General features: G+C 40.3%; 1 protein-coding gene across 2 annotated transcripts in view; it reads left to right on the top strand.

The window, feature by feature from the left end:
- The first annotated feature begins 7,125 nt into the window (after positions 1 to 7,125).
- DECR1 (2,4-dienoyl-CoA reductase 1) overlaps positions 7,126 to 18,351 on the top strand; it is a 65,199-nt gene continuing 53,973 nt past the window's right edge. Inside the window, exons 1-2 of one of the 2 annotated variants that reach the window (XM_032610151.1) lie at positions 7,126 to 7,208; positions 17,127 to 17,329. In XM_032610151.1, coding sequence (XP_032466042.1) covers positions 7,158 to 7,208; positions 17,127 to 17,329 — 254 coding nt within the window. In that variant the 5' untranslated portion in view covers positions 7,126 to 7,157. Of the gene's footprint in view, positions 7,209 to 16,568; positions 16,674 to 17,126; positions 17,330 to 18,351 lie in introns of those variants that run through there. The other variant, XM_032610152.1, reaches the window with a different exon arrangement.

Below are 18,351 nucleotides of genomic sequence, written 5' to 3' on the forward strand. Positions count from 1 at the left end.
TCTAGCTCCCCAAGGAGTTGCCTTTGGGTTGGTTCAACTCTTTTACGTGTCTCAGTTTCTCCCTCTGACAGTCTGAAACCCCTGTGGGTGCTTGGAGCACTGGATGATCAGTCCTTATGTCGTGCATCTCTGGAAGAGCAGTATTTACTTAATGATTATAGTGGGGTTCTCTGTGGGGACCTCACTGCACATTATGAGGATTGATCCTCAGATACTTCCACTATGTTCTTAGTCACCTAAGAACACCTTGTGGCTGGAAGGAGCAAATGCCCCTTGTTCTTCAGAGCTGAATGATTCAATCTTTCATACCACTAACAAAAGTTTTGTTTGGAACATATATCAAATTGTTTTGTCAATTTAAGTCAAATTTTAAAAACCCAGCCACCTATGTTTCCCTGAATCTCCTGCCCAGATCCCCCTAGGTTCCTGCCTAAGAAATGCACTGGTGCCCCTTAAGATTCCAAGTCTTAAGTAAAAACAGCTCAAATAAAAATTTAGAATCATCACTTAAAAGCAATGAGATCCAGATATCAGGAGAACTCACCAGAACACCTGAGGAGTGCTGAGAAGCTGGTGGGGCTCAATGGGCCTATGCTGGTATGAAGTGACAGTTTGGGGTAGACTCCAGGTGTCCTCAGGTGGGTATCTCTGATATCCTGCCAACCATACCATGCATATGTCAATGAAAAAATTAATCAATAGTTGATCTAAGAAAGAAAGGGAAAATTTTATTTGAGCCAACTTGAGGATTATAACCCAGGAGACAGTCTTTCAATTAGCTCCGAGGACTATTTTACCCATTAGAGATCAAAGCACAGTTATATTAGTTTTTGAGACAAAGGGTTATATGTCAAATTACATATTGACCATTTACAATCCAGATCTAAATGTACAAAACAAGTAGTAGGCCATCATAACCCCTTACAAGATTAAGAAGAAAGGTTACCTCCTGAGGAGCTATTGAGTAGTAGATCATCCTGACCTTTTACAAGATTGAGAAGGAATGTTGGGGATTCCCTGGTGGTCCAGTGGTTAAGAACCTGCCTTCCAATGTAGGGGACGTGTGTTTGATCCCTGATTGGGGAACTAGGATTCTACATGCCATGGGGCAACTAAGCCCGCTTACTCTAGAGCAGGGGTCCCCAACCCCCAGGCTGTGGACTGCTACCAGTCCATGGCCTATTAGGGCTGCACAGCAGGAGATGAGCAGTGGGCAAGCGAGCAAAGCTTCGTTGCTTCATGTGTCGCTCCGCATTGCTTGCCTTACTGCCTGAACCATTCCCCCCATTGCTCCCGTTACTGCCTGATCCATCCCCCCCCCAATCTGTGGAAAAATTGCCTTCTATGAAACCAGTCCCTGGTGCCAAAAAAGTTGGGGCTGCTCTAGGGCCCGTGCACCACAACTAGAGAGCTCATGTGATGCAACTACTGAGCCCACGTGTCACAACTAGAGAGCTCACATGCTCTGGAGCCTGTGCGCTGTGGAGCCCATGTACCACAACTAGAGAGAAGCCTGTGTGCTGCAACGAAGAGTCTGCCAGCTGCAACTAAGACCCAATGCAGCTAAAAATAAACAAATAAATACTTCAATATATATATATGGTTAAAAAAAAAAAGACGGAATGTTATCTCCTAAGGAGGTCTGGTTAATGCAGATACACAATACACATTAAAGGGGAGGGAGGAGGCTCATATAGGCAGATAAAAATTTTATGTTTAAATTTTTCCTGCCTTTCCATGAAATATTAAACCTTCCCACAGAAACTAGGAGATGGGGTACTCTCTTTCTTGATAATTACATTTCTAAGAAATGGCCCCCAGGTCTCTGAGAAAGACATTGCTGGATTGTAAAGCTATCAAGAAGTTTATTTAGCTTTATAGAAAAATATTTACATACATTGCAAAGAGAAAGAGAAAGAATTTACAATTATAAGTTTTCTAAAGTAAATGCCCTAAAAAAAGGGAGATAACAGAGTTTTTCCCCTTATTTTCAACAGGGAGAATTGTCTATTATTTTTAATTTGTATCCCCATTACAGTACCAAACTAAGTGGGACTGATCACCCTCTTCAACCTCTTCCCCTTGAGCAGAAGCTGTGAGGCATAATTTTGTACAAACAGAACTTGGTAAACTTATTTTGGACACTATATGTTAGGTTTTTGTAAAACCCTCTAACAAAAGTTTAAAAAGCATTGAATGTAATTTCTAGACAATAATGCTTGAGCAGGAATTTTGTATGTTTTTTCCCTTTTTTTCCTCTCCCTTGGAGTAGTTTATCTTCTGGGTAATAATCTTGTTGAACCTGCTTAATAGTAAGAGACTGCGATTGCATGGGAAAAGAAAAAATCATTATATAGTGATGCCAGGGGTTTCCTCCTAATCCTGGGTTAACAATTGCCTTTGTCGATGTGCATGATAACAGTGAGTGTTTACTGGCTCTTTTCTATATGCCAGGCCCTATTCTAAGTGCTTTAAATATGCTATTTCATTTAAACCTGTATAGAACCTTACAAAATAAACACTCTTCTTATCTGTACTTTACGGATAAGAAAATCAAACAGAGTTCATAACTTGCTACACATTAGGCATTTAGTGAGACCTGTAGCTTGGCTTGAACCTCAGCAGTCTGACTCCCGTATTTACACCCTACTAGCAATGCCTGTGAGCTGGGCCCCAGAGCCAGACAGGTCTGGGCTCACATACTATCACTGTTAGCTGGGAAGTTTGCCTAATTGTTCTGTGCCTCAGTTTTTCAAATGGGGATAATAATAGTACAAACCTGTGAATGAAAAATGTTGCCTGCCATATCAGTAAACAAAGGATGTTACAGCCATAAAGCTATCACATTACAGCCACCCCTTACAGTGAGCCCTGAGGGAACTCAGGATGGAAACAGGCTGCCCACTGCCCAGCCCTCAGCTGCTGTAGCCACCGACCGTGTACCCTGAGAGGACTCAGGATGGGAAAGAACAGCATACTGACCCTGGTTGGTTAGGGCGCATATCAAAGGAATGATTTCAGTGAGCCCATACTCTTGCATCTTCCCATACATAGAAAAGTGCTAAATTCCTTAACTTGAGTTGTCTGGTTTTCTTTAATTAACAGCAATCTTTTGAAGTTCCTACTACCTGGTCTTTGTTGCAAAAACTCCTATATATCCTGGCTCCTCCCTTACCCCTTTGGAGCAGTCTCTCAGAGCTATCTGAGAGGCTGTGTCCTGGCTTAAGTCCTCAGTTTTGTCTGCCAAATAAAACATAATTCTCAACTTTTAGGTTTTGTGTTTTGTTTTTTTCAGTCGACAACCTCATGAAAGCTCATGAGGATTACTGATGTGTGTGCACAGGATGCTGAAGAGTTTGACAAAGAGAAAAAAGTTGAGAGGTATTAGCTTTCATTAATAATATATCCTCAGTCATTGAAGTCAAACCCCATGGCTCCAGCCTAATTGAAATAACTCACTGAATTTGGAAAGGTCTCTTTGAGCCCCCAGTCTATTCCTTGGTAGTGACTGTCAATGCTACAAGTTCTCTAAATTATATTTATGGTACTGGCTTTAGAAATGGCAACAGTCTCAGTGCTTACAAATTCATGCAACAAATGTTTCTTGAGGGCTCACTATGTTACCAGTCATTGGCTAGATATGGGAGATAGAAAGAGAGTAAATAAAAAAGACACTCACCCCCACACCTCCCCTCTAATACATAAAAGAGAGATACAACTGCAACTGTGATAAGAGCTACAAAAGGGAAATTCAGGGCTCTATGAAAATGTAGAACAAGGTGGATTTACCTGAAGCTGGTAAACTTCAGGTCCCCTCACTTGCACAATCCTTCCAAGGACACAGAGCCATTTATGTTTTAGTAAAAGTTGCAAGATATCTTAACATTTGTGGTTAAAATAACTTTTCATTCCACTTCTGTTTGTCAAAACTCCTCTCCTGTTGGATGATGTTGGGGTGACCACCAGCAGTTGGGGGATTTGCTAAGAGGAAGTTGAATTGGGGATAGCTTAGACTTGGACTAAATGAGAAATATTTTGTGATTAGTTGTCTCTTCTGTATAGGTGTAAGTAAATTTTAGTTGTACTGCTATAGGACTATCTTCCAGAAATACACTTTCTCTGTACCTTGTGACATCCATGTCTAGGCCAGAGGTGGTACTGAGATATAGATGTGTCCCATGGTGTCCAGTCCTGGAAGAATATGAGGATTGAAGGAGAAGCAAAGTTTGAAATGTTTGAAGTGTATAGAATAAGAAGTTAGTATCAATTGTGTAAAATTGTAAGCAGAGGATATGGTTTCATGGATGCAGTCATAACGGAAGTTTTCCTTTGTCAGAAATATTCAGCAATACAGTATTTACTATTATGATGCACCATACTTTTTGTGTGTGTATGATGGGAATTGGACACAATAGAATTTATCAGAATCTCTGTCTATGCAGGATACAAATCTGTAGCAGTCCTATAAACAGCAAGTCTGTATATGTGTGCGGTCACATGATTTAGCACCCAAATTTTCTACTCCCTTTATAGAAAATGTGCTTACAAAATCTTTGATATATGAGGAGGTGATCAAAGATAATGCAGCCAAAAAAATGTAGGGGAAAAGTGTAAATAGTGGTATGGTAATTAAGCATTTAAGTAATTAAACATACTACCTTACTTTTCTGGATTGTATGAAATGTGTGATATTACAGATTTTTTTGACATTTGTAATTTGTTATGATTTCTTCTTACATTCTAAATTAATATTCATTTTTGTACCTAACTTGGTATTCTTTTTTCTTAAAGCAGGCTCCCAAAAGTGTGTAAGTATCAGATATCACCAAACCTGGATGCAGCTCTAGCAGGGAGACCTACATTAGTCCAGAGTCAAGGTAACTTTCTGAGAAAATGACTTTGAATCTGACTCTTGATGTTGGGGGTCAGAGGCAGCCACACTAAGATGGTAGTGTATTTATGTGTGTGTATGTGGGATGGGGACGGGAGGGAGGAAGTGTGAGGAACTGGGGTGCAGATGCTAAGGCTGAACAATGAGGAAGGATGGCAGAAGTCATGGTGTGTTTTTAGGCCCTGCAATTTCAAGAAAAATTAAAAATTAAAAAAATTTAATATGATCATTTCTTTTGTGTCACATTCAAGACAGGTACAGTGTATATGAATTTTCAACTCCATATTCAGGAGTGAAAGTAATATCATTTTATTTTATTTAAGTCCCATTCTTAGTCCTCATCTATCCATCCATGATTGTGGGAAATTCAACCTTAGTCATCCTTAGAGTCCTGTTCTTTCCCTTCACTCTCAAGATCATGAGAAGGTGGGCTTTCTCTGAGGTATGTGTGTTAGTCCGTTCATGCTGCTATAACAAAATACCATTGACTGGGTGGTTTATAAACAACAGAAATGTATTGCCCGCAGCTCTGGAGGCTGGAAGTCCAAGATGAGTGTGCCAACAGAGAGTCCCCTTCTGGTTTGCAACTGCTGACTTCTCATTGTAATACCATCGCTTTGGGGGTCATGATTTCAACATATGAATTTTGGGGGAACACAGATATTCACTTCATAGCAGCATGTGCTCTCCATCTTCTCCCAGAGTTTCCCTGTGGCATTGGTCTAACTGCCCACATTGTTAGTTAACTGGATAACTCACCCTGTATTGTCTGCCTCCCTTTCTTACTGGTATTCCAAAGTTCCCCAGTGAGTCACTTGTAGTGGATCCTCTTCTCAGGATCTGCTTTGGAGGAACCCAAACTGAGACAATGAGTTAATACTATAAGGGCACTGTCAATGCCCTCCAGCCAAAGACCACCAGGGACACATCTACAGTTGAACCAGTTGGGTTTATTTATTTTTTTGCATCAAGGTAGGACACACACCATGGGATATCATGGGGTGTCTCTGAAAAAGTGTGTCAGAAAGGACCTACTATAGTATTTGGACTTGGATGGTTTGGGAGATGGTCTAAGGAAGTGGGATTGGATACTGTCAGAAAGCACAGGCCATTCTATGAAGGAGGATCTCAATAAATCTTACCTATAGTGAGGGGAGACTAAAATGAAGTTAAAGTTGCAACTGGTAAAGAAATAGCCACTCATCTGGGCCAAGAGCTGGGTTGTCAGGTACTTGTGGGTGACAACCGGAAACTTGTTTTTGTCTGTGCTTAGACAAAATTGTGAAGTGGACTTGCTTTGTCTCACCTTCTGATCTCAGAGTAAACTTGTCTGAGGTTGGTATTCTGTGAGATGGTTTATGTCTAACAGATTAGCATGGTCTACCTCTGAATGCCAGGCCAGGTTCCGAAAGTCCAGTCCTGGTCTGCTTTTAAATTTCTCAGCACTTAGAAAATGCAAGGCACTTAGTAAACTCTCAATGTCACATACCAGTCACCAGTCTGAAGTTAGGGCTTCACATGCATCCTCTTTTAATCTTAACAATAATCTTGAGTTAGGTATGAATTATATTCACATTTTAGAAGTGAGGAAGAAATGTGATCTGTGCTTATGCAGGATGTCAACAGGTACATTACATTAAGATGAAGAATGATAAACCAGAGATCTGCCCTTAATTCTGAAGTGAGTATTATTAATCCCTTAGAGAGAAAAAGCAAAAGCAGGAGGGTCATAGCCCCGCTGTCTCGGCGATAAGATAAAAGTCGATGTGTCCTTGGAAACATCAAAGCTGCCCGGAATCTGCAACTTTTATTAGATTTCAGCCACTTCCCCTTAGGAATATGGAGGCTGTCTTAAATATATTATTATTCTGATGATGTGTGGTTCAGCTTGTACTTAAACATGCACTTCAGGAATAGACATAAATTACTGAAAAGGCATTAGCACTCCGGCAGTGTATACATGCCTTTTGTTTCTGCAGTCTTCAAACTTTTCTGGCACAGTAATTCGTCCACCAACACAAGGACATATAAACCGCCATTACCAGCCCTATAAAAAACAATCGGGACAACACAGGGAAAGACAGCAAGAAAAAGCGTGAGAGAGGCCAAGTGAGGCAGCGCCCTGGGGTTCAGACCCCGGTGGAAAGACGCAAGGCGCCTCGGCTTCCAGGGCCCGCCCGCTCCCAGCCCAGCCCCCATAGCTCTAGGATTTCTGGCCCGCCCCCCGCGCCGCCCGCATTTCCGGCCAGATGTTGGGAGGCTCTATATGGCGTTGCTAAGCCGTGTCCTCTTTGCTTGGGGCCGCGGTCCTCGGCGGGTAAGGCGGTGCTGGAAGGGCCGAGGGCCCTGCTCTCTCCCCGCAAACGCCCTGTCCGGGGGACTAGCGGAGCGAAGCGCAGCGCAGAGCGTGCACTCGCGTTACCGGGGCGCTAGGAGCGAGGACAGGGTATCTCGCGGAGAGAGTACAGAGGACTGGGGTTTCTGGGGAATCTCGCGAGGAGCGGGAACCCGGGGACTGGGATGAAGTGGGAAGGTCGCCTTGGGTTGCTGTCGGAGGAAGTCCTGGTGTATGTTTGTGTTTGGGGTGGGGATGGGGGTGGGGAGGGCACGCCGTGGTTCTCACTGGTTCCCATTCCTAGTAGTTTCAAAGTTGTGTGTAAGTAGAAAGAGAGGACACTGTACACACCGGCCTTTAGAGGAGTGGGAGAGGGACGGGGTGGGGAGTGGGGCCCAGCGGGAGCATTGGCCTTATCTGTAGTTTTTTTATTTTTTAATGAAGGAAGTCTTTCAATTGTTAGTCCAGTTAAACATTAATACAAACATATTCACATAAAAAACTTCCCTTCCTAGAGATAATGCTGGGCGAGCTGCATCTCAGGCTGGCTTCCACCACTTTCACCCTCATAATTTTGTTTTGTTTTGTCAGCATCTCTCCACTAGACCAATAATCAAAATAAAGTGTGCAAGAGAAGACAGCTGGAGGGGGGAAGAAAGAGATAGGAAAATAAAAAAGTCATATCCAAGACAGCCCCTTCCCCCAACTAAATTAAAAGAAAAAAAATCTTAGTGAGCTAAACTAAAGGAAACCAGAGTTCACAATTTCCTTAGCCAGGTAGAAAAATTAATCTGCCAACTGTGAAAAAACTTTTTTTTCAGTTAGAATGGGCAGCCATGGTTTTCTTTTTTGAAAAACATGGACAAATTCCAAATGTGAACACAAGGAAATGGTATAAGGAGTCTCTGAAGTAAGAAAGAACTGCCTTTTAAAAAGTGAAATTTGTTCAAGGCTAGGGTTTTGTTGATACTGTTTTCTCTTATAAAGATTTAGGTTATAGGTTATGGTAAAAGAAAGCTACATTTTCAGATCCCTTCTTAAAGAACTCTCTCATTTGAATCCTACAAAGTCTCTGTGAAGAAGAAAAGTCTTCAGAGAATTTTTTTTTAAAAACACAAATCATTAGGCTTGTAGTAAGAAGGTCACACAGACTGTATCCCAGCTCTTCTGACACCATTAGACAATACAGCATGAGAGGGAGAAAATGAACGCATTTAAAAATTAACTGTAATCTGACAGTTGTGAAATTCCTTTGCTTAAGAAAAATGGAAGTTTTGAGGATGGGGGTTTGAAGGCAAGAGAGGCCCTTATAGGTGGTGTTTCTCTCCTTCCTGGCACATGCAGGCTTGGGTGTGAATTATTGGGAAAGGAAAAGTCTTCACATCTGTTAAGCGGGAGATTGTTCCAGGCAGCATAATGTTTCTGTGAGCAAATACAGGTTTTTTCAGTTGAAGCCCCTGATTTGAATATTTTAGTTACCAAGAAACTGAGAAATGTTTCATTTGTCATACATCCTATTTATGAAGTGCTGTATTGTGCTGTTAGCTAGTAGGGTTCCGATCAGTGCAGCGTTTAATGAGAACTGGCTCTGTGCCTGCCCTGGGGATGCAAAGGTTAAAAAAAAAGTATGAAACTTGCTCTCAGTTTTTTTTTTAATAAATTTATTTATTTATTTATTTATTTATTTATTTATTTATTTATGACTGCGTTGGGTCTTTGTTGCGGTGTGAGGGCTTCTCATTGCACTGGCTTCTCTTTTTGCGGAGCACAGGCTCTAGGCACACGGGCTTCGGTAATTGTGGCACACGGGCTCAGTACTTGTGGCTCGTGGGCTCTGGAGTGCAGGCTCAGTAGTTGTGGCACACGGGCTTAGTTGCTCCATGGCACGTGGGATCTTCCCGGATCAGGGCTCAAACCCGTGTTCCCTGCCTTGGCAGGCGATTCTTAACCACTGTGCCACCAGGGAAGTCCCGCTTTCAGTTTTAATGAGGAAAACATTCACTCATTCAGTAGTTTATCAAGAAATGCTAGTTAAGTGCCTACAAAGTGTTGGGCGTTCTTTGGCGATCCTTACTTGAAAAGTATCTCTACTGTCCTTGAGCTAATAGCCTCGTGTATTTTTCAAGTTATGGATAATAACTCATGAATGGACCTTGAAATAATTTAGTGGAACAAAATGAGTTTAAGAAAAATAAAGTGGAATGGAGTAGAAAATAAAGTAGAATAGAGTAGAAAACCTAATGTAGTAAGGTAAAGTTTACTTTGTGAAACTTTGTTTTTTAAATTTACTGTTCTTCCTTTCATAAATTCATTCTTTGTATCTGTGGTGCACATTGCTTTTTCTTTTTCCTTTTTTAAATCAAGAGTAATAACTACTGTTTTTATAAAAATGATACCTGGCCAATATGAATTCAAGTAATATAGTTAAATTAAAACAAGCAAAGTAACACATGTTACCAAACTGGCCACCCAGAAATAACTGGGGTTAACATTTGGCTAACATCATTCCAGGCATCTTGTTTGTACTGGTAAAAGGATGGGTAGATAGGCATAATTTTGCTTGGACGTATCACATTTATTTTTCCCATTGAACTTCATCAACATTGCTTCATTGTTTTCTGATGCTGATTATTGTCAAGAAGAAGTGTAAGGCCAGCTGTTTTTTTTTCCTCTTGTTTGTGTTTTGAGTTTTCTTTCTTTCCTCCCTCCCTCCCTCTCTCCCCCTTTCTTTCCTTTTCTTTCTTTTTTTTCTCTCTTTCATTTTTCTATCCAGAAAGCCTAAGAAATCTTTCTTTACCCATCTCAGAATTTCAGAATATAAGCTTCCTGGAGGCAAGGGTTTTCATGTGATTTGTTCACCTGGGCTGTATGCCCAGGTCTAGAGTAGTTCATAGCACAGAGTAAATATGGAATATCTGTCACACGACTGAATGCATGTACTGTGTTGTGTATAAGGCATATTTCTTACTAGATCCTCATTCAGAATATGTCTGAAAAATGATATTCTAGTGGGTCATCACCAGACATCAACAGACGGTGAAAATGCAGATGTTTATTAGAATGCATATATGAACAAAGCAGTGTGTGCCTAGAGGAGGCAGGGAAGGCTTCATGGAGGAGGTGGGATCCTAGAGCTCACTTTTGAAGGAGTTGCAGTGTACAGGATCCCAAAGGTAATCTAGATGTAAGGAATAGCATGTATCAAGAAGCGAAGGAGCATGACCTATTTTTAAAAATTCAAGTGTTTTGGCATTGTGGACTTTGCAAAGTATTGGAGTCAGAGAGAAGTTCATGGAGATGAGATGGGACAGGTTGCTGGGGGACCAGGGCATGGTGGGCTTCACTTATTTATGTGGCAAATTGAGCATTTACTATATGTTAGGCACTGTACTAGGGATATGAGCATGAGAAAAAGAGCTGATTCCTGCTCTCAGGAAGCTTAAGAATCTAGTAACATTATAGTTTATTATGGTATGTGTTATTTTTTTGCGGTATGCGGGCCTCTCACTGTTGTGGCCTCTCCCGTTGTGGAGCACAGGCTCCGGATGCGCAGGCTCAGCGGCCATGGCTCATGGGCCCAGTCGCTCCGCGGCATGTGGGATCTTCCTGGACCGGGGCACGAACCCGTGTGCCCCGCATTGGCAGGCGGATTCTCAACCACTGCGCCACCAGGGAAGCCCATGATGAGTGTTCTTGATCTTAGAGGGGGTACAAATAAATAGCATCCCTCTTCTCCCATCTGAAAAACCAGAGTAAAGATGGAGGCCAAAGTACCACTTGTTACAGTTTGATATTAGAGCCAATGCTAACTGGATTTCCTGAATTAGGCAGACTTATTATCTGAGGAGGAACATTTGCTTTTTGAGGGCAGCTAGCTCCCAAGAGGGAGAAGGTTTAAGAAGGACTACTCATGCCCAGTTATTCTCTCAAAATTTGCTGGTCAGATAAACCATTTCCAGGGGGACAGGGTGACTAAGGGGGCAAAAAGAAGCCTGGAGTTTAACTCAGCTCCCCTCCTGGAGGGAAATGAAACATCAGGATTAGGGAAGAAACATTTCCCATCCACAGTGGGAGAAGTGTACAGTTTTAAGGAGTATAGGGGCTTCCCTGGTGGCGCAGTGGTTAAGAATCCACCTGCCAATGCAGGGAACACACGTTCGAGCCCTGGTCTGGGAAAATTGTGCATGCCACGGAGCAACTAAGCCCAGCAGCTAAGCCCATGAGCCACAACTACTGAGCCTGTGCTCTAGAGCCTGTGGGCCACAAGAAGCCCACGCACCTAGAGCCCGTGCTCTGCATCAAGAGAAGCCACCGCAACGAGAAGCCCATGCACTGCACCAAAGAGTAGACCCTGCTTGCCGCAACTAGGGAAAGCCCGTGTGCAGCAATGAAGACCCAATGCAGCCAAAAATAAAATAAATAAAATAAATAAATTTAAAAAATCACTTTAAGGAGTATAATTTTTGGGTTTTACATATAAGCTGGGACCTGAAGGATTAGTAGAAGTTAGTCAGGGGGAGGAGTAAGAGTAAGAAAGTTCTAGGCAGGAGAGTGGCCTATGTGAAGGCCCAGACTAGATTATAGGTAGCAAGTAAGGAGGCAGGTGGTGAGAGACAGGCTAGGGAGCAGCCTGTGAGCCACATTAAGGAGTGAGAGCTTTGTCCTGAAGGCCTGGGAATAGGGGTGAGAATGGAGGCAACCTGGGTAATCTTCTCTCCAGATAAGAGGCCATGGTGGCTTCAGCTAAGGAATGGCAGTACATGAGAGACTTGAAGTCTGGTGATATTTAAGAGATATATTGAGGGGTCTTGGTGATTGGTGGTAGGGGGTGAGGAAGGAAGATTGGGCCATACTGAGGAAGTGAATGGCACCATCAGAATTGTGAGCCGGAAAGTATTATCATCAGGTGAGACTTGAGATGGGGATACTAGAGTGCAAGTATAAGTGGTAAGGGTCAGAACTAAGGGCAGTTGTTGGAGCTATTTAGGACTAAAATGAACCGAACTTAGTGGTTTGAGTATGTGGTGTGAGATGAAGCCCAGATTTCTATTTTTGACCCCTGAGCTAAGGGAAATGTTACTCTCTGAGAGAGAGCATTTATGAGAAGGAGCCAGAGGGAAGAGAGGGGTAAGTGATATATCTTGAACTTGTTAAAGGGCCTCTAGGACTTCCAAGCTGGTATACAGATAATTTGATTAAGTTATAGAGATGGTGGTGAGAATGATAATTCTGTTGGGAGTGTTAGGGAAGCCTCAGCCTTGAATGATGAATGTTGAGTGATGGTGGGGATCAATTTTTATAAAGGTAGAGAGGTGGAAACAATTTGTGTTTGGGGAACCCTGCATATTTTGTTTTTTTGAGTATAAATTTCAAGGTGGAAAAGCAGAGGGAGATGAGGCTGGAGAGATGGACAAGAGCCAGGTCGTAATGACTTGCTGTGCTGGGTGAAGCTAAGGAATCTGGACTTTATACAGGGAGTCACTGAAGGATCTTAAGGGTAGAAGTACCATGAGCAGGTTTGCAGTACTCTGGAGCGCAGCATTGCAGATATGTTGGAGTAAAGGGAGACTGGAGGACAGAGACCACATAATGGATGATGTAGCATAGGCCCTTAGTATTTGTGAATGATGGAAGATAGGGACCTTTGAACTCAGGCAGTGGACGGAGAGTAAAGATACTGACTGGGGAGGTAAAATACATGGGACTTGGAGAGGGATGGAATATATTAGGTGAAGAGAATGAGGATGTGAAGGAGTCACTAGAGGGAATCTCATGGATGAATGGTAGCCTCAGAGCTCAAATATTAATGTGAAGAAATTTCAAAACAAACTCCCTTCCAAAACTATAAAGCTAACTTTGTAATGTTAAAAAAAATCTAGATCTCAGATTATTCCCCACAGGTCATTATAAAGCACATCAAAAAAAGGAGGGGAATTCTAAAGTTAGCCAGGGTTTCCTAGAGCTCATATTAGAAGGCATTTCATTGGTGTTTGGCAACCCTTACTTTTTAAAGAAAATTCCAGGTAGAAAATAATCAATCTTAGCTGTCCTATATTCTCTTCCTAAGATGATAACTTACTTTAAGATTAGAAATGCCTGCGTAAGTATAAGTAAGTTAAGAGTAAGGGGACAGCTATACTTTGATCCCTTCCAGCATGGGGAAACTCCCACATTGCATTGCATCTAAAACAGTGATAGAACTGTAGGCTTTCACAGTTTGTGAAATGATGTTGCTGTTTAGCTTTAACGCTGATTTATTTTATTCTCTGTGCTTCAAAATTGTATTTCCAACTGCAGATTAGATATCTCCACCGGAATTGTCCACAGGCATCCCAGGTGGAGCGTTTCTAATACAGAACTGGTTATCTTCAGTTCTCCACCTTGAATCTTTTCGTGTCAGCCCAGTCATTTCAGTAACAGCATCACTCCACATGCAGCTATTTAAACTAGAAAACTGTCATCTTCAGCTCTTCCCTTCTTGCTCACCATTTCCAGTTGGTTGGCTTCTGAGTTCAGGCAAATCAACATGTTAAATATGTGTGGTAAATGTTGTCTTGATTTCTGCTGTCCTCATCATTTCTCACTTAGACTAATGCCTTTTGTCTGACTCATATCTATTTCCTTCTAGCTCACAGTTAAATCTTATTCTTTGCAAAACACAAAGACAATGCAAAAAGTAGCAGAGGTATTGAGGTGAAGGTGAGAGAAGTGGAAAAGGCTCTATCTGCCAAATGGCCTTGATCAAAGGGAGAGACCTCTTCGTCTGCTTTTAGTGAAATAGGTCAGTGTGTTGCTGAGGTTGGACTTTGAGGCAAGAAGAAATAATTGGATCAGGCAATATTAGGTACAATAGTAATTCACTGTATCCTCATTTTCTGGGACCTGCCCATCTGCAAGTAATTTTATTTGCTAACTTCTTACCCCTTCTATGATGGCATCCAGTCTAAATCATCATCTCTTGCCTGGCCTGGCATAAAAACATTATACTTACTCTCCCTGCTTCCAGTCTTGCCTCCTACATTCCATTCTCAACTTAGTAGCCAGAACAATTCTCTAAAAACTTAAGGCAGCTCATGTCAATCCACTGCTCAAAACTTTGGAGAGTTTCCCACTTGACTTGAGTATATTTGTAAGTGGTTGACTCAGCCTGTGTGACCCAGTCCCCTTTACCTCATTGACTTCACCTCCTGTCCCTCTTTCTCTTCCCTCCTACTTCAGCCACACTCGCCCTCTGATTCTTTCTAATGTGCTAGGCATGCTTCCTTCTCAGGGCCTTTGCTTTTAGTTTTCCCTCTGCCTGAAAGGACCGTGCAACTCATCCCCTCACTCCCTTTAGGTCTTTGCTCAGATGTCACCTCGGTGAGACCTTTGCTGACCACTCTATTTAAAATAGCAACACCCTACCCATATTCTATGCCTTATCTTTCCCCACAGCAACATATTAGCTTTTAATATACTCTATATTTCACTTAATTTATCTTCCCTCCCCGCAAAGATAATCTCTTTTAGGGTAGAATACTGTATCTGTTTTGCTCACTGCTGTATTGCCATTGCCTAGAACAGTGCTGGAGCATAGCAAATGCTCAGTAAAAACATGCTAAGGATAAATAAAATGAGTTAACACAATAATCATAATATCATGTTTATCTCTAATACTTTTTCATACAAGCAAATTCCCAAATCAGAACAAACCCTTTACAAGGGTTTGTTATGCTATGTTGTAACCTGTTACATTGTAGACATTTATTAGGAATTTTTATTTCAAATGTGATTATTTTTACCTTTATAACCTTTCCTCTATGAGGTTGAGAAAATGTTTTAAAATAATAAGAAAAGAAAGTTTATATGCAAATATCTTGCTTAATTTATCTTTCATAAAGTACCAGATAAAATTCCCTATACAAATCAATACTAAATAAATAAAAATTCATCTTAGTGCTTTTGGGAAATTAGAACACATTTTTTCATTATTACTAGGTAATGATAAACTCACTAGCCTACTTGTGCAAATTTCCTGATTCATCATCTTAATGTAATAGTTCTGGAGTTGGTGGCAGCCTTAAGTAAAACTGCCATTTATGCAGAGAAAGATTATTGTAAGTTGCTTGGATTATCATGCTTTGGCAAAAGGGTACCAGAAAATGCTTTGTCAACATGAAGGTAAATGAAATATAATGACTGGCATGGAGGATTACCAGATTTGCAAATTTATCTTTCACAATTATTTTATACATGTTTTCAAATTTTATCTTTCACTAACTTTTTTCCCTGGTTAAAAAATCAAATTTATTGAATAGATTTTGAAATTACTAAGAACCAATCAAACTAACAAAAAGAACAAATCTTCCATTATCCCATCACCTAGACATACACAGTAACTGAAAGGTAATGAATGGACTCTGAAGTCAGACACATCTTCGATTTGAGTCTTTACTACTTATTATTATTTGTCTTTAAAAGTTAGTTACTTGACCTTTCTGTGCTTCAGTTTTCTCACTTATAAAATGGGAGTAACAATAGAATTTACCTTATAGGGCTGTTGAAAGTCCTTCATAGACCTGGCACATGGTAAATATTGAATCTACTACTAACTGTTGTTATTTTCTTCTAGTCTTTTTTCTAAGTATATATTTTTATTTATAGTTAAGAGCATCCTGTATATTTCTTTTTTTACTTAACATCATATTATAAGCATTTTCTTGTTCAATTTCTAGTTGATGAATAGCCTTATCCTAAATCAGTGACAACATTTCTATTTCCTTAGGGTAAATTTTAGATATCTCAGAACAACTAATGGCAGCCCATTTAACTTATAAGAATGCTCTAGCAGGAAATTATCGATTCTGGAGTTTTAATCTTATAACCATAACCTGATGGGGAATATCAGATACCCGACTGGTGTGATCATTAAACTCAGTAGGAGCTCAGTGAGTAGAGGGAGGCAGTATACAAAGTCATTATAATCTTGGTTTTGCAAGTTGGGCAACATACTTAACTTTTCTGGGCCCCTCCTGAACAATGGGGTAAAAATAATACCTATCTCATGGAGTGGTGAAGATTAGTTTCTAATCCTGATAAATGGTAAACACTTAATGAATATTAGCTCTTTATTGTTTGTTATTATGGTTAACACTTAAAAGTTTGTTTTCATAATGAAAAGTGAGAGAATAGCAGTGATTTTGACAAGTAATATGAGAGTAAGCTGTAAAATATAAGATAGGGCAGTATAAATAGTTTTCAGTTGAAAATGGTTTGATTTTATCCCCCCATTTTAAATATAACAAATATTTTTATCTGTTCTAAATTTATTATCCAGAAGACAACATGGGAAGAGGCATTTGGTTTAACAAATCTTATAAAGGACTTTTTATAATTTTCTTCAGTGATTCAAAGATGGAATGTGATTTTTATCCAAATTATTCTTGTTAAAAGACAAAAATGCTTTATGTAAGTTTTTTTGAAGTTAAATTTAAGCTAAACACATAAACTAATAATGCTAGCATTTATAGAGTGCTTTCTGTGTGCTACATAATTTTCTAGGTTTATTATTCATATTAACTCATGAAATCCTTATAATGTCCTATGAGGAAGGTTCTGTTATTATCTCCAATTATAGAAGAAACTGAGGCAAAAAGAGGTTAAATAACTTGCTGAAGTTTACTAGGGAGAAAATTCTGCCCTCTGTAGTCTAGCTCCAAAGCCCATGCTTTTAACCACTCTATGTTACTTAACATTCCAACAGAAAAAGAATAAAAATTGATTAAATACAGTACCAATATGTTTACAGTGAGTTTGTGTTAATCCAAGAATTTGATTAATATTAAAGAGTATGTTTAAAAAAATTCATATCTTTTGTGGGACTATAAGTATGCAAATTTCAATTCATTTTTTTTCTTTTAGTTTTTTAGGTATGGAACAAAAATATTATATCAAAACAATGAAGGTTTTCAGTCTAAATTCTTTCCACCCTTTCAAAAAGTGATGCTACCACCAAATAGTTTTCAAGGAAAAGTAGCATTCATTACTGGGGGAGGTACTGGCCTTGGTAAAGGAATGACAACTCATCTGTCCAGCCTAGGTGCACAGTGTGTGATAGCCAGCCGGTAAGTCAGTCTCAGCAAGTTGCCTGGCAAGAGTCTATTGATGAATAATTCTGTGCCACAATATTGAAAACACTATTTGCCAGAGTTGTTTGATTTGCGTCGTAATCGTCTATGAAATATCCTTTAGATTATTTAACTAAATCTCCTTGGAAAAAGTCAGTTATAATTTGTGATGATAGGGCTTCCCTTGTGGCACAGTAGTTAAGAATCCGCCTGCCAATGCAGGGGACACGGGTTCGAGCCCTGGTCTGGGAAGATCCCACATGCTGCAGAGCAACTAAGCCCGAGCGCCACACTACTGAGCCTGTGCGCTAGAGCCCACGAGCCACAGCTACTGAAGTCTGCGTGTCACAACTACTGAAGCCCGTGCACCTAGAGCCCATGCTCTGCAACAAGAGAAGCCACAGCAATGAGAAGCCCGTGCACCGCAACGAAAAGTAGCCCCTGCTCGCTGCAACTAGAGAAAGTCCGCACACAGAAATGAAGAACCAATGCAGCCAAAAATAAATAGATTAATTAAAAATATAATTTGTGATAGAAATAATGATTTATTATGGAACTGATGATATATATATTTCACAAATTCAGTGATAGAATTTTTTCTGTATATGAAGTTAAAAAGTACTATATTGAGGCTGCTTTGTTTTCAGTGAGATTGATTATAATTACTGATTCAGTGGATAGTTAACCTTGTACCAGGATAATGAATATAATGCTTCCATTTTCTATAAGATGGGCAGATATTTCAAAACAGCTGTTGTGATGAATGTAGGGAGGGTGAGACCATGTGGAAAGAATTTCTTATTTAGGCATGTCCCAGTACTTTATAACGATGTAAATATAGAGGTTTAGTGACTGGTCAAAAAAATCTACCCCTTCTTCCAATTTTGAATAGTGTACAATTCTTAGGTAGGCTAAGTAGTAACCTGAATGACAAGTCACTATGTAATTTACAGGGGGCAAAAGGAATTTCTTTCAGATGTTGTTTTTTTTTTTTTTTTTTTTTTTGTGTTACGCGGGCC

This window comes from Phocoena sinus, chromosome 17 (genome assembly GCF_008692025.1).
Source record: "Phocoena sinus isolate mPhoSin1 chromosome 17, mPhoSin1.pri, whole genome shotgun sequence".
In the NCBI taxonomy this organism is placed as follows: domain Eukaryota; kingdom Metazoa; phylum Chordata; class Mammalia; order Artiodactyla; family Phocoenidae; genus Phocoena; species Phocoena sinus.